Source organism: Engystomops pustulosus, chromosome 8 (genome assembly GCF_040894005.1).
Source record: "Engystomops pustulosus chromosome 8, aEngPut4.maternal, whole genome shotgun sequence".
NCBI classification, from domain to species: Eukaryota; Metazoa; Chordata; class Amphibia; order Anura; family Leptodactylidae; genus Engystomops; species Engystomops pustulosus.
The window spans coordinates 120,052,204-120,079,997 of record NC_092418.1 but is presented as its reverse complement, the minus strand read 5'-3'; the positions used below and the strand labels follow the sequence as shown (position 1 = coordinate 120,079,997).

At 43.8% G+C, this 27,794-nt stretch overlaps 1 protein-coding gene and 1 pseudogene across 1 annotated transcript; one reads left to right on the top strand and one right to left on the bottom strand.

Annotated features, from left to right (window-relative positions):
* LOC140075963 (uncharacterized) overlaps nucleotides 1-27,794 on the top strand; it is a 290,951-nt pseudogene that overhangs the window by 178,964 nt on the left and 84,193 nt on the right.
* Nucleotides 1,092-27,054, bottom strand: LOC140075540 (uncharacterized). Its single transcript, XM_072121620.1, has 5 exons — nucleotides 26,895-27,054; nucleotides 22,529-23,331; nucleotides 21,964-22,453; nucleotides 5,761-6,870; nucleotides 1,092-2,187 (listed from the first exon to the last, which is right to left on the bottom strand). The coding sequence occupies exons 1-5, from the start codon at nucleotides 27,052-27,054 to the stop codon at nucleotides 1,271-1,273; spliced, it is 3,480 nt and encodes a 1,159-aa protein (XP_071977721.1). The 3' UTR covers nucleotides 1,092-1,270.

Below are 27,794 nucleotides of genomic sequence, written 5' to 3'. Positions count from 1 at the left end.
TCGAGTATAAGCCGAGACCCCTAATTTTACCACCAAAAAACTGGGAAAAACTATTGACTTGAGTATAGGCCGAGGGTGGGAAATGCATTGGTCACAATCTCCCAGTATACAGCCTGCCAGCCCCCTGTAGTATACAGCCAGCCCCCTATGGTATATAGCCTGCCAGCCCCCTGTAGTATACAGCCAGCCGGCCCCCATGTAGTATACAGCCAGCCGGCCCCCATGTAGTATACAGCCTGCCAGCCCCCATGTAGTATACAGCCAGCCAGCCCCCATGTAGTATACAGCCAGCCCCATGTAGTATACAGCCAGCCAGCCCCCATGTAGTATACAGCCTGCCGGCCCCCATGTAGTATACAGCCAGCTCCTCGTAGTATATATACAGCCTGCCAGCCCCGTGTAGCATACAGCCAGCCAGCCCCGCGTAACATACAGCCAGCCTGCCACCTCCTCGTAGTATATATATACAGCCAGCCAGCCCCGTGTAGCATACAGCCTGCCACCTCCTCGTAGTATATATACAGCCAGCCAGCCCCGCGTAGCATACAGCCAGCCAGCCCCGCGTAGCATACAGCCAGCCAGCCCCGCGTAGCATACAGCCAGCCAGCCCCGCTTGGCATACAGCCTGCCAGCCCCGCGTAGCATACAGCCAGCCAGCCCGCGTAGCATACAGCCTGCCAGCCCCGCGTAGCATACAGCCTGCCAGCCCCGCGTAGCATACAGCCTGCCAGCCCCGCGTAGCATACAGCCTGCCAGCCCCGCGTAGCATACAGCCTGCCCGCCGAATCCCCGATGCTCGTTGCGCCAGAGGGTTAGTATGTAAGTAAATTTTTTTTATTGACTCGTGTATAAGCCAGGGTGAGGTTTTCCAGCACTATTTTTGTGCTGAAAAACTCGGCTTATACACGAGTATATACAGTAACAGTATTTTAAGCTTATTTCATAAATTGTATATATTCTAAAGAACGGTATCGGGGGCGGGTGGTAGCGTGGGGGTACACCAAAGTGCAAGTGTGCTTGGGTTACAACCACTAAATCCTTGTGGATGATTTCATTTAACGTCTCACATGTCATGAAAAAAGTAAGGATGGTTCTGATATGTAAAGCCGTTCCCAAGGAATCTTTATTTAAAGAAGAACAGCAAAGATTGACCTGGACACTTAGTCTCCAATGACCCCCGGCCACAAAGGGCTATTCTGGGATTTCTCTCTATTCTGAACATGAAAATGGCTTCTCCCCGTGTGGCTTCTCTCAGGCCTTAACTAAAAGATCAATTTGTCTCTATAAAAACATTGCCACATTTTGAACATGAAAACGTCATTCCCGGGTAAATCCTCTGATCGTTTACAATACGAGTTTTCTGAGCAAAACATTTCTTACATTCTAAACATGAAAATGACTTCTCTGTGTGGCTTCTCTCATGTCTTATAAGATAAATCTTCTCTATAAAACATTTCCCACATTCTGAACAGGAAAACGGTTTCTCCCCCGTGTGCCGTCTTTGGTGTTTTAGGAGATCGGATTTCAGAGTGAAACTTTTCCCACATTCTAAACACAAGTATGGCTTCTCCCCTGTGTGAATTCTTTGGTGGGTTACAATACGAGTTTTCTGAGCAAAACATTTCTTACATTCTAAACATGAAAATGACTTCTCTGTGTGGTTTCTCTCATGTCTTAAAAGATAAATCTTCTCTATAAAACATTTCCCACATTCTGAACAGGAAAACGGTTTCTCCCCCGTGTGAATTTTTTCATGTCTTAGAAGATCTATTTTCTGTGTAAAACATTTGCCACATTCTAAACATGAATATGGCTTCTCCCCCGTGTGGATTCTCAGGTGTCTCAATAGGTCTCTTTTCTCTGCAAAACCTTTGCCACATTCGGAGCATGAAAACGGTTTCTCCCCCGTGTGCCATCTTTGGTGTTTTAGGAGATCGGATTTCAGAGTGAAACTTTTCCCACATTCTAAACACAAGTATGGCTTCTCCCCTGTGTGAATTCTTTGGTGGGTTACAAGATGAGTTTTCTGGGAAAAACACCTGTCACATTCTGAGCATGAAAATGGCTTCTCCCCTGTGTGAGTTCTCAAGTGTAAGACAAGATGTGATTTGTTGGTAAAACATTTGCCACACTTTGAACATGAATATGGCTTCTCCCCTGTGTGAATTCTCTCGTGTCTAACGAGTTCTGATTTATATTTATAACATTTACTACATTCTGAACAAGAAAAGGTCTTCTCTCTGGTCGGTCCATTAGGATGTTCCGGGCGCTTATAATATCCATCTTCTGTGATCTGAATCTCAGAATATATCAGCTGCTCCTCTGAGCTCTAGGGAAAGCCATCTGTGGAGAGGAAAAGGGCCACAGAAAAGAGAATAGATCAAATATTATTACTGTTATTATTAGAGATTATAATACATTTATTTATAAAATGTTAAATTCTCTTATGTCTGCCACATTCTGAACACAAAATCTATAAAATACATCGGTTTCCTGTATGAATTCGCAGAAGTAAAGCTCTGATTTTAGCGTAAAACTTCTTTCGCATTCCGGACAAGAATAATATATATTTCTATATGGGATCATTTATCATGACAGGTCCTTAAACCACTGTATCTACTAATCTCCTCCCATCATGTACTGGTCACATGGCGATGACGTCATCACAGGTCCTGTGGTAGCAAGTCTCTAATCGCTGAGCTCCTCCCCTCACTTATTGGTCACGTGGTGCTGAAATCGCGAACACAGTTTCAGCAGCTCCAGCTCCTCCCCTCAAATACTGGTAACACGGTGCTGACGTCATCACAGGTCCTGCGGTCTTCACGTCTTTGGCTGCTGGGCTGCTTCCTCTCCCGTCACATGTTGGTGACGTCATCACAGGTCCTGCGGTCTTCACTTCATTGGCTGCTGGTCTGCTTCTACTCCCGTCACATGTTGGTGACGTCATCTCAGGTCCTGCAGTATTTCCGGTTGACCCTGTAATGTATGGGCCCCTGGTGGCTCCTCCCTCCTGCCCATACATTCTAGTTTTAGCAATTCCAAAACAAAGAGCTTAAGAAAAATAATTATACTTTATTGACATTCCAAGATAATACACATAAGACACTTCCAATAAAAGTTCTGGGAAGTACAAACACTAGGGCAGTGATGGCGAACATTTTAGAGGCCGAGTGCCCAAACTACAAACCAAACACCCCCCCCCCCCTTATGTATCGTCTCATGGAGAATTGACCATAAGGGTCTTTTGATTCACGAGGCTTTAACCATCCTCGTCCACGTTGCAAGAGTGAGTTCCGAATTAAATGAGTCTGTATCCAGCGCTGGAATTTGACTAACTTGAAAGAAAAGACAAGACCTGTCCTTAACTGAAGTTAGCAACAAGACTGATGATTTTATTGTGGGACCGACATTTATAGAAAACCATAAGGCACTTTACATAAGGCGTGTAATTAGAAAAGCAGCAACTATAATTGGGTGTTCTCACCCAGGAAATGTAATACTATTTGATGTAAGCACACAAAGGAGTCTAATACTATTGGCTACATGCAAATACTGAAACTTCCCAGGTGTTCGCCTGGATACCTTCCTCTAGGTAGTGCTAGTGAGCACTAGGTCTTTGTGTGCTTGCTGAGGAATGAAACCCACCCAAACTTCAGTTATCAGTACACAAAGTTATGTGAAATAATGCTGAGTCTTTAAAATGTCCGACAATACGTAAGATGGCGTCTGAGTCCAGTGTAATATCTTTAACAATCGCGAGGTGCCAACCAAAAATTAAAGCAGTAACTTATTGCTTCCTGTTCAACAACTTTCAAGCATATTGGCCTCCTGAGGACAGCAACACAGTAGAAAGATGGAAAATTTTCATCATTTTAGCTTCTTTCCAGTTTCCCTCTGTACACAGAGAATCGTGGGGCCAGCAGGAGGTCCTCCAAAAATAAATCGACCCTTTCTACTCATTCTCCCTCTTACTACAGTCCCAAGCAGCGAAGTCAGTTTCAAAATATGACTGAAAGCAGCAACTTTTAAGTTGCTTGTAACTGCAAGAAGATTGCCTTTGGCACCCGTGCCATAGGTTCGCCACCACTGCACTAGGGGAACCAAGATGTCCCATATGGAGAATGGGACTAACACAAAGTACCTACGAACACCCTTCCTCCATATGCCCCAAAATCAAAGCGTGCCAAGAGTGAAAATCAAATAAATACTACGTCCAATAATAGGACCAAATATTTAGGGCAAGATGGACCCAAATGCACATGAACCACTTAAATAGACCGGAGGTAGCATCCGATATTTATAAATTCCAACAGTGCAGGTCGCACTTACCCAAAGGCAGGCAAAGAGGCAGTCAGAGGGGAGGCCGGAAGATACACAGGGTACCTCCGGTCTATTTAAGTGGTTCATGTGCATTTGGGTCCATCTTCCTCTAAATATTTGGTCCTATTGTTGGACATATTTATTAGATTTTTATTCTTGGCACGCTTTGATTTTGGGGCATACGAAGGAGGGTGGTCGCAAAAAATTATTTTGCTGTGGTTTCTGACCCGCTCCGCTCCCCGAGGGTACTTGAACCCTAGGGGTCTGATCACTTATACTGTACAATATACTGGTTCTATAGTACAGCAGAGCTGTTCTGTAGGCGTGGTCAGGTTCAGCCACAGCACCTAACAGGTTAAAGGGAACCTACCATCAGAAATCTACCTGTTAAGGAGAAGAAGAAATTTCCTTAGCGGCACTGCAATAAAGTAAAGGATGGGTGCACGCTACAACCGGACATCCACGTCCTTCCAAATATAGGAAAACAAAGGCGAACGGCGCTCCAAAATAGTGGAATAATTCCAGTGGTGAAAGCCTCGCTGGAGAAAGGCTTCAGATGAAGCTGAAACGTAGCAGCTCGGGAATAAACACCACTTGTATTATTCCACTATTTTGGAGTGCCGTTCGTTTGTATAGACACAGTCTATAATTTTAAGGGTAGGCTAAAGGGATCGTCCGGTTAGGCCCTATGCTTTGCCTAATTTACTGATTGGTGGGGGCCTCAGTGATGGGACCCCCACAGATCATGAGAACAGGGGTCCAATGTACCCCCGAGATGAGCGGAGCAGCTGATCGCACAGGTGCGCGCCCCCCCCCCCATTCCTCTCTATGGAGCTGAGGAAGATTACCGAGTGCTGTACTCAGCGATCTCCATCAGCTCCATAGATATGAAGGGGCCGCCCCATCCACTCACTACAACCAGACAACCCCTTTAATGTGAACATTGAGAGATAGAACATCAAAAAATCAAATCCAGAAATCACATTGTATAAAATTTATTTGCATTCTGCTGAGATAAACAAGTATTTCATCTCCTACCAACCATTAAGAGTTCCGGCTCCTACAGACCAGTTATTAAAATATGGATGGAATACACAATGACTCGTGAGGCATCCGTGATCATGAGGAAGGTGAGAGATCAGCCTAAAACTACCGGGTAGGAACTTGTAGCAGCTGGGGCCTCAGTCACCATGAAAGAAGTGCATGGCTTCTCCCCTGTGTGGCTTCTCCCTAGTGTGGCTTCTCTTCTGTATAAAAAGCTCTAAATGAAAGTTACATTTTTGTGACATTCTAAATATCATCAAGAACATGAAAATGGTTTTTCAGCTGTGTGAATTCTCTGGTGTTGTAACAGATTTCTTTTCTCAGTAAAGCATTTCCCACAATCTGAACACAACTATGGCTTCTCGCCTGTATGCATTCTACGATGTGCAGCAAGACTTGATTTGCGAGCAAAACATTTTCCACATTCAGAGCATGAAAATGGCTTCTCCCCTGTGTGAATTCTCTCATGGTTAACAAGGGCTGATTTCAGAAGAAAACATTTCCCACATTCTGAACATGAAAACAGTTTTTCCCCTGTGTGAATTTTCTTATGGAATTCAAGACTTTTCTTTATAGAAAAACATTTACCACATATGACACAAGAAAATGGCTTCTCTCCTGTGTGAATTCTCTGATGTATTACAAGTTCATATTTCAAGCTAAAACTTTTACCACATTCGGGGCATGAAAATGGCTTCTCCCCTGTGTGAATTCTCTGATGGTATAAAAGTTCTGATTTTAGCCTAAAACATTTACCACATTCGGGGCATGAAAATGGCGTCTCCCCTGTGTGAATTCTCTGATGGTATAAAAGTTCTGATTTTATCCTAAAACATTTACAACATTCGGGACATGAAAATGGCTTCTCCCCTGTGTGAATTTTCTGATAGCTAACAAGGCTTGCTTTCGCAATAAAAGATTTTCCACATTCTGAACATGAAAATGGCTTTTCCCCTGTGTGAGTTCTCTGATGGTTTACAAAATCTTTTTTCCACCTGAAACATTTACCACATTCGGGACATGAAAATGGCTTCTCTCCTGTGTGAATTCTCTGATGGTTTACAAAATCTTCTTTCAACCTAAAACATTTACCACATTCGGGACATGAAAATGGCTTCTCTCCTGTGTGAATTCTCTGATGGATAACAAGGCTTGATTTCACAGTAAAAGATTTTCTACATTCTGAACATGAAAATGGCTTCTCTCCTGTGTGAGTTCTCTGATGGCTTACAAGTTCTCTTTTAGTAGTAAAACATTTACCACATTCTGAACATGAAAATGGCTTTTCCCCTGTGTGAATTCTTTGGTGTAGTGTAAGATGTGCGTTACTGGGAAAACATCTGCTGCATTCAGAGCATGAAAATGACTTCTCCCCTGTGTGAATTCTCTGGTGTCTATAAAGATCTTTTTTATCTATAAAACCTTTGCCACATTCTAAACATGAATGTCGCTTCTCCCCCGTGTGAATTCTCTCATGTTTACAAAGATTTCTTTTCTCTCTAAAACCTTTTCCACATACTAAACATAGATATGGCTTCTCTACCGTGTGAGTTCTCTCATGTCTAATAAGTAATGATTTAAACCTGAAACATTTGACACATTCTGAACATGAAAATGTCTTCTGCCCAGCGGAAGCTCTTAGTTGTCCGTCTCCTCTTTGGCGGCTTCTTTTCTTCCTCTTAGTCTTGGATGTATCAGAACAGAAGCCCAATGTAATAGGATCAGATGATGGGTCATTGCTGGGAAGGGCGGAGGGTAAATCCGTTTTTCTGGCGCCATTTTTATACGTATCTTGTGTAATCTCACAATCATCTGCTGTGATATCTGTAGACATCAGATGTTCCTCTGAGCTCTGGGCGATGGCATCTGCCGGGAATAACAGGATCAGTGATTATTACGCTGATAAAATCTCTAATGATAATAATATTTTATACAAGTAGTGGAGACTTGTCCCATGTTGGGCATAGAGAGGAGGAGAGCGGAGAAATCCGGCCGTGGCTTTCTGAGACTGAGTATGTTTGATGGTGGAGCTTTGGAGAATACGAGTTCTCCTCGTCAGACATGATCTTATCCATAATACAGAAAACTCACAAAATTTATAGATTTAAGGGAAAGAGGAAGGAAAGAATTGGAGTATAAATTGTTGCAGAGATTGACCCCGACCTCTGACCTGGAGGCCACGAGCAGATAAGAGCCAGCGCTCGCTTGTCGTGCCTCAGCTTTAGTTTATTGCCCTCCTGTTGTATATAAGTTGTCTGTGTAGGTCCAGGTGTCTTCTAGGTTGTTTAAGATGACAACTATGTTATACATTTCTTTATAAAAAGCTAAAATCTGTCTTGTCCAACATCTCAGTTTTCAGTGTAAATTGTGTTAATTCTACATTTTAAAATTAAGCAAAATGAGACAGGGGCGCACCTGCCATGAGGTGAGTTGAGAATCTCCCTCAGGCGGCGCGCCTCCTTCTGTACGAGGGGGCGGCACCGTGCTCCCGCCAGCCAGCCCGCACCGTTCTCCCACCTGCCCTCCGTCCCGCAATCCAGGCGACAAGAGACTCCCTGCGCCAGCTAGCACTGAGCTGCTGCCCGCCCCTTCTGCCGGTCGGCAAGCACCGAGTTCCTGCCGGCCGCCCGGAACCGAGCTCCCGTTTGCACGCCCTCCGGCCACCACCATTCTCCCGCATGCGCTCTAGTCCCTGCCTGCCGAAACCAAGCTGCCCGTCCACAGGCACCGCGCCACCATGTGACCGGCCGTTGACTGGGACCATGCGACCGCCTGCAGGCCGCCACCATTCTCCTGCCCATGCTATGACCGGGACAAGCTCTTAAGTGGCCGCTTGGCACCTGGCCGGCATGCACCGATCTTCCGCCCGCTGACCACCTGTATATGTGTATATGTATGTGTGTATATGTATGTGTAGGTATGTGTATGTGTATGTATGTGCAGTGTGTGCATATGCTGTGTATACTGTTTATATATGTGTGTATATTTGCTCTATGTATATGTAGTATTTGTGATATTTATCAGAGCTTCTAATTTGTACTACATAGCAATACGCTGTATACATTTTATACTACATGGTGGTACACAGTATGCTTTTCATATTACATGGCAGTATGCTATATGCATTTTATACTACACGGCCGCATGCTGTATGCATTTTATAATACATGACAGTACGCTGTATGCATTTTATACTACATGGCGGCACGCTGTATGCATTTTATACTACATGGCGGCACGCTATATGCATTATATACTACATGACAGTACGCTGTATGTATTTTATACTACATGGCGGCACGCTATTTGCATTATATACTACATGACAGTACGCTGTATGCATTTTATACTACATGGCGGTACGCTGTATGCATTGTATACTACATGGCGGCACACTGTATACATTTTATACTACATGGCGGCACGCTATAAGCATTATATACTACATGACAGTACGCTGTATGCATTTTATACTACATGGCGGCACACTGTATGCATATTATACTACATGGTGGTATGCTGTATGCATTTTATACTACATGGCGGCACACTATATGCATTATATACTACATGGCGTCACGCTGTATGTATTTTCTACTACATGGCGGTACGCCGTATGCATTTTATACAACATGGTGGCACGCTGTATGCATTTTATACTACATGGGGGCACGCTGTATGTATTTTATACTGCATGGCAGTACGCTGTATGCATTTTACACTACATGCCGATACACTGTATGCATTTTATACTATACATGCATTTTATAATACATGGCGGTACGCTGTATGCATTTTGCGTTGCTTAATTTTTCACACCAAACCAACATGATGGATCTGGTTCTGACACTCCCAGATATATTACATATATGGAGCGGGGGGCGTCTCTCTATGGCTCGCCTCTGTACCCCTATACCTCTACATCCCAGCACCCCTATACCTCTACATCCCTGCACCCCTATACCTCTACATCCCTGCACCCCTATACCTCTACATCCTTGCGACCCTATACCTCTACATCCCTGCGCCCCAATACCTCTACATCCCTGCGCCCCTATACCTCTATACATCCCTGCGCCCCTATACCTCTACATCCCTCACCCATATACCTCTACATCCCTGCGCACCTATATCTCTACATCCCTGCACCCCTTTTCCTCTACATCCCTCACCCCTATTCCTCTACATCCCTCACCCCTATTCCTCTACATCCCTGCGCCCCTATTCCGCTACACCCCTGCACCCCTATACCTCTACACCCCTGCACCCCTATACCTCTACATCCCAGCACCCCTATACCTCTACATCCCAGCACCCCTATACCTCTACATCCCTGCATCCCTATACCTCTACATCCCTGCGCCCCAATACCTCTACATCCCTGCGCCCCTATACCTCTATACATCCCTGCGCCCCTATACCTCTACATCCTTCACCCATATACCTCTACATCCCTGCGCCCCTATACCTCTACATCCCTGCACCCCTTTTCCTCTACATCCCTCCCCCCTATTCCTCTACATCCCTTACCCCTATTCCTCTACATCCCTGCGCCCCTATTCCGCTACACCCCTGCACCCCTATACCTCTACATCCCAGCACCCCTATACCTCTACATCCCAGCACCCCTATACCTCTACATCCCTGCACCCCTATACCTCTACATCCCTTCACCCCTATACCTCTACATCCCCGCACGCCTATACCTCTACATCCCTGCACCACTATACCTCTACATCCCTGCACCCCTATACCTCTACATCCCTGCGACCCTATACCTCTACATCCCTGCGCCCCAATACCTCTATACACCCCTGCGCCCCTATACCTCTACATCCCTGCGCCCCTATACCTCTACATCCCTGCACCCCTTTTCCTCTACATCCCTCACCCCTATTCCTCTACATCCCTCACCCCTATTCCTCTACATCCCTGCGCCCCTATTCCGCTACACCCCTGCACCCCTATACCTCTACATCCCAGCACCCCTATATCTCTACATCCCAGCACCCCTATACCTCTACATCCCTGCATCCCTATACCTCTACATCGCTGCGCCCCTATGCCTCTACACCCCTGCACCCCTATACCTCTACATCCCTGCACCCCTATACCGCTACATGCCTGCACCCTTATACCGCTACATGCCTGCACCCCATATACCTCTACATCCCTGCACCCCATATACCTCTACATCCCTGCACCCCATATACCTCTACATCCCTGCACCCCTACACACCCCTATACCTCTACATCCCTGCACCTCTATACCTCTACATCCCTGCACCCCTATACCTCTACATCCCTGCACCACTATACCTCTACATCCCTGCTCCCCTATACCTCTACATCCCTGCACCCCATATACCTTTACATCACTGCACCCCTATACCTCTACATCCCTGCACCCCTATACCTCTACATCCCTGCACCCCTATACCTCTACATCCCCGCATCCCAGTACCTCTACAATCCTGCAACCCTATACCTCTACATCCCTGCACCCCTATACCTCTACATCCCTGCACCCCTATACACTTTTCCCTTATAGAACATCAGGTACAATTTATTCTGTAACACAGATCTATTATCTGATGTTAGAAAAATGGACGTCACTCACCGCTCTTCCATAGTGCAATGTATCTTCTTTATTCCAGTACAGACAAGTACATACTCACAGAGTGGACGTGGAAGGGAAGGAGGTGAAGGCAGAATGCCCGTAAGAGGTGACGCCCACTTTGAGCCACACGGAAATTGCCTTCACCTTCTTCCCCTGCACGTCCTTTCTGTGAGTTTGTACTTGTCTTTACTCGAATAAAGAAGAAACATAACATAACTTCCCGATTGCCTGTGCCATCTATATGCCTAAGGACAGGAGCTCCACCATATTCAGATTGGGCCCCTACACGCATATGTTTTTTTCCATCTCAGGAACTTGAACAAAGTTTATATTTTGCAAGACACGGAGTGGTGCCACTGGAATCTCTAGAGACTGTTACAGATCTATTATCTGGCCCATAACCCTGAAAACACAATCACCAATCTGGTTCTAGGACACATTTTGGGGAAGAGGAAAGAAAGGAGAACAGAGGAGGAATCAGTTCTATAAAGTAATGACTGATAAGTCCATAAGTACTCACCATCCTGGGGGTCCCCGGCCCCAGCGTCATGTCCTCCTTCCCAGGCTCCCTCCTCCTCCTCCTCCTTTGCCTCTTCTTCCTCCACCTTGGGGATCATCTTCTCCTCAGTGTCACTTCCATCCATGTTAAACTTTGCTACTGGGAAATAAATATGGACATCAATATCTCATGTAAAAATATTTCCATCCAGAGATACATTAATTTCTGGTGAAGAATAAGAATTTCTATAAGAAAAGCCCCTGGTAAAACATCTACACACCATTCAGTCTATAGATACATACATAGATCTGCTCCGTGTCCAGTCAGGGTCTCAGTCCAAGCTCCTCCAGGTTCTTCCTCCGAGAAGTTCTCCTCATGTGAGTCCTGCTTGGGTCTCTTATAGCCCTTGGTCTGCCCCTCTGGGAGATGTCCCCCCTAATGGTGAGAGAACTTCCTCCCATGTAAATGAAGGGAGTCGGTGCCACTTCCTAATCAGCCGGGCCCAGCACTTGTGACACCTCCATTGTTCTCCTTTGTTATGGGTTTATCATCCCCTCCTCAGACAACTGTGAGCAGGATGTGTCTTTCTCATGGAGCTCAATAACTTCATTTACAAGTGTTTACTAGGCCGAATGTCTCTGTGTGACTCCCATCCTCCACCTTAGAGAATGTGTATAAGGAATGGTTATTGTTGTCTCTCCCCCTGGTTCTAGGCCTTTCCCATTGTTTCTGTGAGAGTATCGGTCACATCTTACACTTTGATGAATATAAATCTATATATCTGATATTTATACATCACCACAGCTCAGCTTCCATATTGTCCTCTAATCACAATTTACCCCCTGTTAGAGATTTTTATCTGGGTCTCAGACCCCCCATTACATGGTGACTTTGAAATTAAATCTTTCATGGCTCCTGGTATCAGGATGAGAGACCAAACCCAAGACGCAGACATTGCCTTTAGCTGCACTCACATCACGCTCTTTATTTCAAAAACCACAGTCATATATCAAAACAGAAAAAGCAGAATTGGGGGGAGTGAAGAAGGAGATAAGAATACTGTAATGCTATTGGCCATAATGAATTTACCAGCACATTCTCGGTAAAGGGTGATAGGACTCGTTCACAGACATGTTTATCTACAGAATGTACAGAGAATGTCCCCAGAACCAAAACATTTATGATAAGAAGGAGAACATACCGAAGGTCAATCATCTCTCACATGTGCCAAGGAGAAACCTTTACAGGAAGGTTACAAAAAAATGGCTGAATCATGACATTAGCGTGACAATAGTCAGTGAACATGTCCACTGTATCTAAAATGGCGGACAGTACGCAAGATGGGGTCCGAAACCAGTGCGATCTCCTTAACACCCCCAAATCAGATATCATTGTGTCTGTGCCAGTTTTTCTGTCTATGGATCGTGCACGTGTAGGTATGAAGTGTTTGCGCCATTTTTGTGTCGCGGCTGCACTTTGTCCAACACTTAATAAATCTTTGCACCTATAGAGGTGGGTTGTGCTTAGTCGCAGTTTGCGGCACATTTATTACTATGACTCAGCGCTGTATAATGAAAGTGCACAACCCCCCCCCCCCCTCCATGTCTGTTACATCATCTAATCTCCTTGTTGTGTTACTCAAACATTTCTATCCAGACGCTTATTCTCTGCCATTTCCCATAAGCCCCAATAACTTTATACATCACAGAAGTAACATACAAGCCTCACAGATTCTTACAGCTAAAAATACATGACACATATGACACATGTGTTTTTTTTAACCCTGCCAAATACATTTTTGCATTTTAACTTAAATTTTTGGGCGCTGGAGTCTCCACCTGTACATGGACTACATCTTATTGTCCTATTCCTGAGGTGCCATTTTCCCAGAGCCGCCATGACAGTTTCTTTGTAGAAGGATCACACTGGGAACTGCTGAGCTGTGGCTTCACTATTGTAGTTTTTATCTGCTATTGTTTTTGCTTATATCCCAAACTGTACAGAGACAGCTAAGAGACGATTACACACCACAGACGGGTGGATACTGCTAGGACCGAACTGTGACCAAACTTTTCTGGTTTTCACTGAATAAAACCATTTGACTTCCCCTTCGGTTTGTGTACAATTGGGCAGCGGGAGATTCATTACATGAAATGTGAATGTGCAGCTGGTAAAACCTCTTACACTGTTACCTAGAACTTTCAACCAGAAAAGCCTGACTGTGGAATAAGCTGATCCTGTGCACTGAGAGAAACAGAGGAGCCACTTCTATTAGCTACTCACAGGGATATTACATACAAATACTAAGTACCTCAGGGTCAGACTCTACCCAGGTTTAACCCGGGACAGGGTTACTATGGTCTGTAATATCACAGCTTTACTACCGTATATAATCGTGTATAAGCCGCGTTTTTCAGCACAAAAAATGTGCTAAACAACCTCACCTCGGCTTATACACGAGTCAATTAAAAAATAAAAATGTAATACTCACCCTCCGGTGCCCGGATCCACCAACGGCGGCTCCCGATATCTGGCGGCGGCGGCTCCCGATCCCGAAGTTCAGCACATTAAAAAAATAAACTTAATTCTCACCTTCCGGCGATACTCGCCCCCGATCCTCGGCGGCGGCTGTCTTCTTTCTTCTCTTGCCGGCGGAGTCGCGTCCATGTGATCTCCCCGCCGGCGCTCACTATGATGCGGCGGTGTGACGTCATCAGCGGCGACACCGCCGCATCATAGTGAGCGCCGGCGGGGAGAGCGCATGGACGCGACTCCGCCGGCAAGAGAAGAAAGAAGACCGAAGCCGCCGCCGGGGATCGAGAGCCACCGCCGAGTATCGGGGGTGAGTATCGCCGGAAGGTGAGAATTAAGTTTATTTTTTTAGTGTGCTCAACATATAGGGGGGCAGGCTGGCTGTATACATGAGGGGGCAGGCTGGCTGTATACATGAGGGGACAGGCTGGCTGTATACATGAGGGGGCAGGCTGGCTGTATACATGAGGGGGCAGGCTGGCTGTATACATGAGGGGGCAGGCTGGCTGTATACATGAGGGGGCAGGCTGGCTGTATACATGAGGGGGCAGGCTGGCTTTATACATGAGGGGGCAGGCTGGCTGTATACAATAAAAGTCAGGCTGGCTGTATACCACTTGAGGCTGGCTGTATACTACACCCTCGGCTTATACTCGAGTCAATAGGTTTTCCCAGTTTTTGGTGGTAAAATTAGGGGTCTCGGCTTATACTCATGTCGGCTTATACTCAAATACAGTAATTGAAATTTCACAAGGGATAAATGTCTCTAGATGTTTCATATTTAACATTTGTAGGAAGCTGATGGAACATTGACTTTAGCCTCAAAGTTTCCCCTTGTACAATCCACATGTTCTGTACTCACTCAGTGTATTATTAATGTATCTTATTAATTGCATGAGATCTTCTCATCAGACGCAGTAAGATGGTAGAGAGAGAAATTGTTACATGGGATGTTGAAGATGTTGATATTCCAGGAGCTCTGGTCTCCATGTGACACAAACTGGAGGGGCGTGCCGTCTAACATCTGAGCACGGGATTTAACTTGCAAATTGTGTCGCAATAAGTAAATGAGCCCCTTTGTAGTAGGATATTCCCTTATTCCGGAAAGTCATTTCCAGGACATGGCGGTCACATGACCCTGGGAGCCGTCACGTCTGCAGGGATTTGCTTTTCCCATTGTTCAGGATGTTGAATTACACATTTATCCTTGTAAACACTTGTCAATGAAGTTTCCATTACAAAGATGCCTTATTAATTGGGGGAGGGGAGGATGATCCCATAACACAGGACAAAAATACTCAGCCTCAAAGCAGCACCAACTCCCTTCATTTACATAAGGAAAGTTCTTTCACCATTAGGGTGTAACATCTCCAGGAGGGGATAGACTGCAGGGACTTGTAAACTAAGCCAAACCTGCCTATTGACCCCCGGGTAACCGAATAAAACCGATGAATAACAGATGGAGTCTCTTTTTTTGTGTTGGTTGTGGGTAGGCCACAGCATTTATTAATTTTCTAACTGAAAAATAACTAATTAACATATTTTAATTAAAGAGCAAGAAGAATTGTAATGAAAAAACAAGACATGCTCGTCCGAGTCCTTTTAGTTCTATGAAAAAACAACCTTCACCTGAATGGCGGCTGCAGAACAACAGCCGACTCGTGAGTAACTTCCCTTCACCTTAGGCATGTCTAACTCCGCCACGGAGCAGCCAATAAGCCCCTAGTGCCGGCTGTGACCCCCCACACTGCCTAATGCGATGGCCCTCTCAGCCAACTCTTGCAAGCCAACCAGAAAAATATCCAGACCAATTGGTTCCGATGGACTCCGTCACCAAAGAGCAAGTGCCTATTATCCCCTTCTAACTCCGAGGGGCGAAAGACTACACCACCCAGAGAAGTGACGTGCCTGGAGACACAAATATTAAGGATCCTACGTGCCCGCTCAATAGCATCATAATGCCGAGCACCTTTCCAGTGATAGCAGGGAATAGTCTCCGTCCAGGCCAGAGTGACGGAGTTGAAAAAACTAGGGAAACGGGCAAAATCCTCCTTAATCAGGGAAATGAGCTCTCCTAGCTTTACCCAACCTAAATCATTGCCCCCGCATGGACAATAATGGTCACGTCATCTTGGTGATTCCGTTTGACCTGCACAACTTCCGGAAAACCTTGAGTCCATCGCATCCTGTGAACGCCACGCCAGTGCACTTGAACTTCCTTTAGCCCTAAACCCCGGCCGCAAGGGTGAAGGGCCGCTCTCTGCTCGGCCCAGTGAATAAAGGAATGGCCAATGATACAAACGTGTTTTTGGGGCCCTGGAACATCAGTAAACAGATTGTTTTTTTTAAATTTATAATCTAATTTTATTACTTTCTTGTAACTTAATTATAAATTAAATAAGCATAGATATGTGTAAGTGACGATTTAATCAAAAGGGAAAGCTATAGGAAAGGGTCAAGGTCTGGGAGGATATAAGACTTTAAACAGTCTGATTTCCACCGGCCCAGCCTTTTTATGGATTCCTCGCTCATTCTGCATGAGAGCGCCGTGGTCCCAGCACCAATACAGAAGGAATGAGGGCCGAATTCTTTTGGGTTTAAACCTAAGAACAGCAGGGATTTTTTGAAAACTGCACTGAATTGATAATGAGATGATGGGGATCCGGGGGCGTCGATAAGAAAATTTCGACCCGCCGGGCGACCACGTTCGTAATTATAGATCAAGGAAATGGGGCACAGATTGGCCCCCAAAAAAAGAGGTGAAAACCAAGAGCCCATACTGAAAAAAATTATTTTTGGAGTGACGAATACAAACTTTGACTTAGTTGTGTTTTACGATTGCGTCGTTGCTTTAAATAATGACTCCTCAAAAACATCCGGACAGATAATATCTAAAAAGTAGATATATAAAAATAGAAATTAAATGAAAAAATGGGGGAAGGGACACTGGTCTCCGGGAATCGTGGGAAGATTTTTCATGTTTCCAGCCTTTTAAGATTTCTTTTAAGAGGAAATCTTTAGTTATATCTGGACAGTTAAGTAATTTTAGCATAAAGGACAAGCTGGCCAAACTACTTTCTGCCTTATTAAACGAGGCGCCCTGTTGTCTAATTTGCAATAGCCAATTTAACTAATTATTCAAAAGTTGGGACCTCTCCGCGGGTAATGTACCCCCAGAGAAAGACAACCAATGTGACCAAGACACGGAATACTTCTGCCAAGTAGCTGCTGATATGGAAGTTGTTATCAGGTGTGCAAACTGTTCTCTACCAGGCTCCATAACAATTGGGGGCATGCAATCCCGGACTCGTCCGCTGACCCGTGAAGTTCAATGAACGCCTGAAATTGTGCACGAGACAAGGCATTAGCCGTGCCGTTTGAAAATTCAGGGACATACCTGGCCAGGAGCCACATGTTGGCTTGAAGGCAGCACAAAACCATGTGACGTAGCAGCGCGAGTACCGGATAAGATGAGGATGAGAGATTATTTACGACATGTACCAGTGAGGCGTCATTCGACCAAAATCTAATTCTGGTATTGGCCAATTTAGAGCCCCAAATTTCAAAAGCTACAACTAATGGGAAGGGACATAAAAGGGTGCAATTTGTAAGTAATTCCTGTTTTCCGCCAAGATGAAGGCCAGGCATTGCTGCACCAGGAATTGCGCCAAATGGTGGCAAAGCCATCGTTGGCAGAGGCTGAGGTGAATAAATTCAGGGAACAACTGTCCGTTTCTGCATCCTGTAGGACAGGGATCCCCAACCTTTTTCTGCCCAGGGACCAGCTGTAAACATACATTTTCTCCAGGGACCAGTTCGGTGGGGGGTTGCGGTCTGGTGTCATAGTTTCATAGCTAAAAATGTATATTTGAATGCTCCACCATAACTCCCTGTGTGCTTAGTTTACATCGTTCCATTTCCTGAAGAAGCACCCCAACTTGTATTGTCCTTTTTCCTGTAGCATACTCCCCTCCCATGTCCCCTTTACTGCATTATGTCTTCCCTCCATGTCTCCTTTCCTTTGCTTCCCTCACCATATGCTTCCAATGTCCCCTTTCCCAGCCGAACTCTGTCAAAAACAAAAATACTTACCTTCCTCATTCCCCTGCAACAGTCTTCTCTTCCTTCCCTTCACTAATAGCATGATGTTATGACATCATGACGCTTGGCGTCAATAGAGCAGTGCATTATTTGGTGTTTTTTGTTTTTGTTTTAAAGGGGTCAGGCGCGGCCCAGTACCAGGTGTTCCAAGGCCCGGTCTTGGGCAGCGGACCGGTGGTTGGGGAACACTGCTGTAGGATACCAGAACCATTAAAATCCTGCAAGAATACACGCTAAACTTGCAAATCATGTCTCGGGGGGCTGGTAATCCTGATGAAATGGTTAGGGTAAAGCGTGCCTTTTGTGGCTAACGAAAGGCGGCGAGAGAAAACGCGGCCGATGGGAATAACTGTACATGTGACATTGAGCAGCGCCCAGGAGGACCTGGAATTGGTGGGGGGTGGTTTTCTTTTTACTGAGCATGCAATCGATCTCCTGGCGTAGGAGGGAAATCTTCTCGACTGGCAATCTAAAAGTCATGGTAACAGTGTCAAGCTCAATTCCCAAAAAGGATAAATTTGAACCGGACCGACAGTCTTGTCAGTAGACAAAGGGACCCCAATGTAGTCCATGAGTGCTGTAAACTGCGCGGCAGGGAGGGGCAAGAATCGAAATCCCTCTGCCCGACAAACAAAAAATCGTCCAGGTTATGGGTCATTTACTGATTGGTGGGGTCTCAGTGATGGGATCCCCACAGATCATGAGAACAGGGGTCCGATGTACCCCCGAGATGAGCGGAGGAGCTGATCGCACAAGTGTGCCCCCCCCGCCCCGCCCATTCCTCTCTATGGAGCTGAGGAAGATTGCCGAGCGCCGTACTCAGCGATCTCCATCAGATCCTTAGATATGAAGGGGCCGCCCCATCCACTTACTACAAACAGACATTGAGAGATAGAACATCAAAAAATCAAATCCAGAAATCACATTGTATAAAATTTATTTGCATTCTGCTGAGATAAACAAGTATTTGATCTCCTACCAACCATTAAGAGCTCCGGCTCCTACAGACCAGTTATTAAAATATGGATGGAATACACAATGACCCGTGGGGCATCCGCAGGGCCGGTTCTAGGCAAAGTGGGGCCCTGGGCAAAACTAAAAGTGGGGCCCCAAAATAAAACTATTTTATGACCAGTCACAGTCAGCAAGAGGCTCCTTTAGTATGGTAAAACAAACTGTAATATGGGAGAATTTTATAGGAGATAGATAAATGATAGGGAGATGGGCAGCATGGTGTCTCCGTGATTAGCACTACAGCCTTGCAGCGCTGGTCAACATCTGCAAATATTTTGTATGCGTGTGTCTGCATGGGTTTCCTCCGGGTCCTCCGGTTTCCTCCCACACTCCAAAAACTTACTGGTAGGTTGATTAGACTGTGAGGCCCATTGGGGAGAGGGAAAAATTTTATAGACATAGGCACCTTCATGCAATTTTGATTCAAATTGAAACATTTTATTAAAAATACTTAAAATTTGACTTTGATGGCAAAAAATTTGATCCAAAGAGAAAATGTTTTCCTTCACACCTCCTAAATGTAATACATGGACATTTGTAGAGTTCACAAATGTGCCCTATTGATATGTTCACATAAATAAATCCACATAATATCACTAAAACTGTAATAACTAGATATCTGCTTTTCAGCTAGATATTTTTAGACAGTCACAACCTGCAAAATATATCAATAACACAGAATAAAAAGTAAAGGCGCCATAAAACCTATATCATTTTGAAATCAGACAACCAGGCGATGCATTTGGCAATTAACATTCAAAATTTCCTCTAAAATATGTACAAATCCAGATACTTATATAAAGAAAATCTACTTTCCTAAAACAGTATCACAAAATAAAAGGGAATAAGAGAGAACGGGCCACATTCATCACAATTCAGGCGCACTGTTTTCCAGAATTATCACAAGCTACAACCATCTGTGATAAGTTAATTTCCTGTCTCTTATTAATCACTTTACTTTAACATAGTTTAGGCGCAATTTTGGCGCAATGTTAGATTCAGGCACTTACATGTGATCCTGCTACAAGCTCCTCTCTGCTTCTCCCACAGCCCAGAATGAAGATAACACTCACAGCAGCACCCAGGTGTGTGACACCCTGCACCCAGTGACCTCCTCAGCAGTGGCTTCTCCTGGAGGGGATCCCCCAATGCTGGTCTCCTGCTGCACCCCTGTAATTCTGCACAATACCCCCCTCAGACACACTGGTGATACTGTGCAGAATTACATGGGGGACACTTGTCTGTACTATGTGCAACATTCTGTAACGTTCTCTTCTCTCTTGCTTTGAGCTCAGGATTCTGTAGAATGTTTTGTAAATAGAAGGTGATGAACTGTAAATAGAGTCTGCAGCTCCTGTCTGCAGAGTATCTCATGTCTGTATTATATGTTCTAGTGTCTGCAGAGCATCTCATGTCTGTATTATATGTTCTAGTGTCTGCAGTGTCTGGCTGAGCTTTGCTGCTAGAAATGAGCTGCTCTGCAAAGGGGCTCAGTGCTTTCTTCTCAGATAACGCCACCTTCGGGCTGGAGTGTTTTTGCGCCAGTTTTTGAGCCTAAATTAAAAGTCGCAAATGATGAATATCATAAGGCGCAGCAAAACATCTGGATTGCTAGGATAAATGAGGGAAAGCTGGGTATTTTTGCTGCGCAGCTAGTTTGGCGTTTAGTCGCAAAAATGGCACAAAAATGTTGCACCTGAATGAAAAGGCGCAAAAACAACAGAAAAGAACGATTGATACATGTGGCCCAAAGTGTGTTCTTAGATAGTTCTGCATAGAGAAGGGTTAAAAACATGAATATTAGTTGATATTATCCCTTCTCAAAATGTAGTAACATATAAAGTGAATATTTCCATTATCTGTGAGGTGCAGCAGCTCCTGTGTGCAGTACATTCTCCCTGCAGCCTGATGGCTAAGAATCTGGATTGGGGGGGAGGGGGTTAATTTCAGGGGGCTGTGTTTCTAAAATGTAGGAAAACGGAGATATTAACTGTTAAACTGCCGTTGGGAGTGATTTTTATATATAAAAATGGCACCGGATATTCTCACTTTAAACCTGAATATCTCTGGATCCATGGCACCTAGAAACAAAATTCAAGATTCATTTGAAAGAAGAGATTCTCCCCTTTCTCCCAGGGGCCCTGGGCAATTGCCACCTTTGCCTACCCATAGCGCCGGCCCTGGGCATCCGTGATCCTGAGGAAGGTGAGAGATCAGCCTAAAACTACCGGGTAGGAACTTGTAGCAGCTGGGACCACAGTCACCATGAAAGAAGTAAATGGCTTCTCCCCTGTGTGGCTTCTCCCTAGTGTGGCTTCTCTTGTGTATAAAAAGCTCTAACTGAAAGTTACATTTTTGTGACATTCTAAATATCATTTTTTCCCCCCTCAGTGTTAATTTTCAGTATATTTTCTATAAAATAATTAAGAACATGAAAATGGTTTTCCAGCTGTGTGAATTCTCTGGTGTTGTAACAGATTTCTTTTCTCAGCAAAGCATTTCCCACACTCTGAACACAACTATGGCTTCTCGCCTGTGTGCATTCTATGATGTGCAGCAAGATTTGATTTGTGAGCGAAACATTTTCCACATTCAGAGCATGAAAATGGCTTCTCCCCTGTGTGAGTTCTCTGATGGTTAACAAGGTCTGATTTATGAATAAAACATTTCCCACATTCTGAACATGAAAACGTCTTCTCCCCTGTGTGAATTTTCTTATGGATTTCAAGACTTTTCTTTATAGAAAAACATTTACCACATATGACACATGAAAATGGCTTCTCTCCTGTGTGAATTCTCTGATGGTTTACAAGTTCTGCTTTCATCTTAAAACTTTTACCACATTCGGGGCATGAAAATGGCTTCTCCCCTGTGTGAATTTTCTGATGGTTTAAAAGTTCTGATTTTATCCTAAAACATTTACAACATTCGGGACATGAAAATGGCTTCTCCCCTGTGTGAATTTTCTGATGGCTAACAAGGCTTGATTTCGCAATAAAAGATTTTCCACATTCTGAACATGAAAATGGCTCCTCCCCTGTGTGAGTTCTCTGATGGTTTACAAAATCTTTTTTCCACCTAAAACATTTACCACATTCGGGACATGAAAATGGCTTCTCTCCTGTGTGAATTCTCTGATGGTTAACAAGGCCTGATTTCAGAATAAAACATTTCCCACATTCTGAACATGAAAATGGCTTCTCCCCTGTGTGAATTCTCTCATGGTTTACAAGTTCTCCTTTAGTAGTAAAAAATTTCCCACATTCTGAACATGAAAACGGCTTCTCCCCTGTGTGAATTTTCTTATGGATTTCAAGACTTTTCTTTATAGAAAAACATTTACCACATATGACACATGAAAATGGCTTCTCTCCTATGTGAATTCTCTGATGGCTTACAAGTTCTGCTTTAGTAGTAAAACATTTATCACATTCCGAACATGAAAATGGCTTCTCTCCTGTGTGAATTCTCTGATGATTTACAAGTTCAGCTTTCAACCTAAAACATTTATCACATTCTGAACACGAAAATGGCTTCTCTCCCGTGTGAATTCTGTGATGGCTTACAAGATCTGCTTTAGTAGTAAAACATTTATCACATTCTGAACATGAAAATGGCTTTTCCCCTGTGTGAATCCTTTGGTGTCGTAAAAGATCTGCTTTATTAGCAAAACATCTGCCACATTCAGAGCATGAAAATGGCTTCTCCCCTGTGTGAATTCTCTGGTGTCTATAAAGATCTTTTTTCTCTGTAAAACCTTTGCCACATTCTGAACATGAATGTCGCTTCTCCCCTGTGTGAATTCTCTCATGTTTACCAAGATCTCTTTTCTCGGTAAAACCTTTTCCACATTCTAAACATCGATATGGCTTCTCTCCTGTGTGAATTCTCTCATGTCTGATAAGTAATGATTTAAACCTGAAACATTTGACACATTCTGAACATGAAAATGTCTTCTGCCCAGCGGAAGCTCTTAGTTGTCCGTCTCCTCTTTGGCGGCTTCTTTTCTTCCTCTTAGTCTGGGATGTATCAGAACAGAAGCCCAATGTAATAGGATCAGATGATGGGTCATTGCTGGGAAGGGCGGAGGGTAAATCCGTTTTTCTGGCGCCATTTTTATACGTATCTTGTGTAATCTCACAATCATCTGCTGTGATATCTGTAGACATCAGATGTTCCTCTGAGCTCTGGGCGATGGCATCTGCCGGGAATAACAGGATCAGTGATTATTACGCTGATAAAATCTCTCTCCTCTAGAGAGGAGAAGAGTTCACATTTGTAGAAGTAATAAAAAGTCAAAAACACTAAAGTTTAAACATTAGAAGAAATAAAAAATAAATAACTAAAAAATATAAGCCCCTAAAATGTCACTTTTCCATAAAAACACTTAATAAAGTATAAAAAACACAAACACACGACCCCCCACATATTTGGTATTGCCGCATCCGTAACAATCTTTACAATAAAACAGAATTGTTACTGGACCCGCACAGTAAACTCTGCAAAAAAACCCGCAAAAAACGTTCCGAAAAAAATAATTTTTAATTAATACCTTTAAAAAAAATGCTCTAAAAAGTGATAAAAAAAGTTACACACCCTAAAATAAGACCACTAAAAAGAACAAAGCTTCTCGCAAAAAATAAGCCCATATCCAGATTTGTGAGGCGAAAAATAAAAAAAGTTCTGCATATGAAAAGACGGTGAGGCTAAAATTAACAAGATTTTCGCCAAATTACTTTTTAATCAGTAAAATTGAATAAAATACACAAAACCCCCACATATTTGGTATCGCTGCGTCCGTGAAAATCTGCATAATAAAACTGAATAGTTATTGGACCTGCACAATGAACCCTGTAAAAAACAACTCCAAAAATTGTTCCGAAAAAAAGATATTTTAATTAATACCCTTTAAAAAATGCTCTAAAAAGTGATAAAAAAAGTTACACACTCTAAAATAAGACCACTAAAAAGAACAAAGCTTCTCGCAAAAAATAAGCTCTTAACCAGATCTGTCAGCCGAAAAATGAAAAAAGTTCTGCATATAAAAATACGGAGAGGCTAAAATTAACAAGATTTTCGCCAAATGACTTTTTATTCAGTAAAAATGGGGTTAAAAATAAAGAAATTATATAAATGAGGTATTTTCGTGATCGTGGCAACCCATAGAATAAAAATAATATACTAATTTTATGGTATGGTAAACAGCACAACTCCCCCCCCCAAATAAAATCTTCCTAAAAATCGATGATTTTTATTTCCTCCACCAACAAAGAGTTAATAAAATCTCACCAATTAGCTATAGATGCCCCAACATTATGTATCAGAAAAGTGCATCTCATGTGGCAATAAGAAGTAAGCCCCTATAGGTCCACATTAAAAAAAGAAAAAAATATGATAGCCTGTACAATGTGACAATGCAAATCTGCTCTGGATGGCGCCTCCTTCCCTTCGATGCTCCTCCCCCTGTTCTATGCTCCTCCCCCTGTTCTATGCTCCTCCCTGTTCTATGCTCCTCCTCTGTTCTATGCTCCTCCCCTGTTCTATGCTCCTCCCCCTGTTCTATGCTCCTCCCCTGTTCTATGCTCTTCCCCCTGTTCTATGCTCCTCCTTCCCTTCTATGCCCGGCCGTGCGCCCGTACAGCAGTCACCACCACATATGGGGCATCAGCACTTGGGAGAAATTGGGTATCAAACTTTATTTTCATTTAATCCATTGCAAATGATTAATTTTCCACCCAAAATGAGTGTACGGGCCGTCCCCTACTTAAGAACACCCGACTTACAGACGAGCCCTAGTTACAAACGGACCTCTGGATGTTGGTAATTTCCTGTACTTTAGCCCTAGGTTACAATAATCAGCTGTAACAGATATCACAGGCGTCTGTAATGAAGATTTATTGTTACTCCTGGTACTTATGACAATCCAACATTTTTAAAATTCACTTGTCACAGAGACCAGAAAAAATTTGGCTGGGGCTACAATTATAAAGTATACAGTTCCGACTTACATACAAATTCAACTTAAGAACAAACCTACAGACCCTATCCTGTATGTAACCTGGGGACCGCCTGTACTGTGAAAAAACATTACAATTTGCAGACTCCACCTCCATTTTGTTTTAACCCCTAAAAAACACCTAAAGGGTTAACAAACTTCTTAAAAGTGCTTTTTCATATGTTGAGGGGTGTAGTTTCCACAATGGGGTCATTTACGAGTCTCGCTATTATTTAGGCCTCTCACAGTCAATTAGAAGTTGAGCAGATCCCTATAAATACGGGTTTTGGTGATTTTCCAAAAAAATTGAAAAATGGCCCCAAATTCTGAGCCTCATAACATTTTAGTAAAATATGTGGAATCTTAAAATACCATCCAACATAAAGCAGACATTTGGGAAATGTAAGTTATGAAGTTATTTGGGTGCTATGACTATCTGCATCAAAAGTAGAGAATTTAGAACTTTGAAAATAAAGAATTTTTCCAAATTTTTGCTGAATTTCGTCTTTTTTTCAAAACTGAACACAAAAGATTTCATCCAAACTAATTTGAGGTACAATGTGTCACGAGAAAACCATCTCAAAATCCCCCGGATATCTCATAGCGTTCCAAAGTTATAACCACTTATGGTGACACAGGACCTTTTAGGGGCCGCGTCCTAAAGGCCAAAATAGGACAAGTCCCGAAGGGGTTAAGACCCTCTGATGACGACTATATTAAGACATTTCTTTATAAAAAGCAAAAATTTGTCTTGTCCAACATCTCAGTTTTCAGTGTAAATTGTGTATATTCTACATTTTGATAGGATTTTATCCTTGTGTCCCAAGGTAAGTTCTTAGTCAACCTACACTATATCCCTACATCCCTGCACCACAATACCCCTACATCCCTGCACCCCAATAACTCTACATCCCTGCGCCCTTATACCTATTCATTCCAGCCCCCATATACCTATTCACCCTGCACCCATATACCTCTACATCCCAACACCCCAATACCTCTAAATCCCTGTACTCCCTTTACCTATACATCCCAGCCCCCATATACCTCTACAACCTGCACCCCTATTTCCTACATCAATGCACTTCTATACTTCTTACTCCCAGCATCCCATTACCTCTACCTCCAAGTACCCCTATACCACTACTTCCCTGCACCCATTTACCACTACATCCCAACACCCATATACCTCTTTATTTATGCACCCTTATATATAAACATCCAAGGACCCCTATACCTCTACATCCCTGCACCCCTATACCTCTACATCCCTGCACCTTCATCCACACACTTTTCCCTATAGTATATCAGGTACAATTTATTCTGTAACACAGATCTATTATCTGGCCCATAACCCTGAAAACACAATCACCAATCAGGTTCTAGGACACCTTGTGGGGAAGAGGAAAGAGGCCGAAGAAAGGAGAACAGAGGAGGAATCAGTTCTAGAAAGTAATGACTGATAAGTCCATCAGTACTCACCATCCTGGGGGTCCCCGGCCCCAGCGTCATGTCCTCCTTCCCAGGCTCCCTCCTCCTCCTCCTTCTCCTCCTTTGCCTCTTCTTCCTCCACCTTGGGGATCATCTTCTCCTCAGTGTCACTTCCATCCATGTTAAACTTTGCTACTGGGAAATAAATATGGACATCAACATCTCATGTAAAAATATTTCCCTCCAGAGATACATTAATTTCTGGTGAAGAATAAGAATTTCTATAAGAAAAGCCCCTGGTAAAACATCTACACACCATTCAGTCTATAGATACATACATAGATCTGCTCCATGTCCAGTCAGGGTCTCAGTCCAAGCTCCTCCAGGTTCTTCCTCCAAGAAGTTCTCCTCATGTGAGTCCTGCTTGGGTCTCTTATACCCCTTGGTCTGCCCCTCTGGGAGATGTCCCCCCCTAATGGTGAGAGAACTTCCTCCCATGTAAATGAAGGGCGTCGGTGCCACTTCCTAATCAGCCGGGCCCAGCACTTGTGACTCCTTCATTGTTCTCCTTTGTTCTGGGTTTATCATCCCCTCCTCAGACGACTGTGAGCAGGATGTGTCTTTCTCATGGAGCTCAATAACTTAATTTACAAGTGTTTACTAGGCCGAATGTCTCTGTGTGACTCCCATCCTCCACCTTAGAGAATGTGTATAAGGGATGGTTATTGTTGTCTCTTCCCCTGGTTCTAGGCCTTTCCCATTGTTTCTGTGAGAGTATCGGTCACATCTTACATTTTCATGAATATAAATCTATATATCTGATATTTATACATCACCACAGCTCAGCTTCCATATTGTCCTCTAATCACAATTTACCCCCAGATCAGATATCATTGTGTCTGTGCCAGTTTTTCTGTCTTTGGATTGTGCACGTGTATGTATGAAGTGTTTGCGCCATTTTTGTGTCACGGCTGTAAGATGTAACTGTGTAACTTTCCATAGCAGCGCCGATCGCACCTGATAAATGAACGCGGTGACGCGTCGCTATGAATTATCCGGCACAACCTGCACAGGAAGAGGAAAACTGCACCGGGGCAGATGACACCACTTTTATATATCTGGGTCAATGTTATCATCTTTTCCCCAGTTGATGAATGTTGCACAATTTTTCGGACCTCAGAATATACGTAGAAGGTCATTTGTTATTGTGTTTTATTAAGGCTCTAGATGTTCTTCAT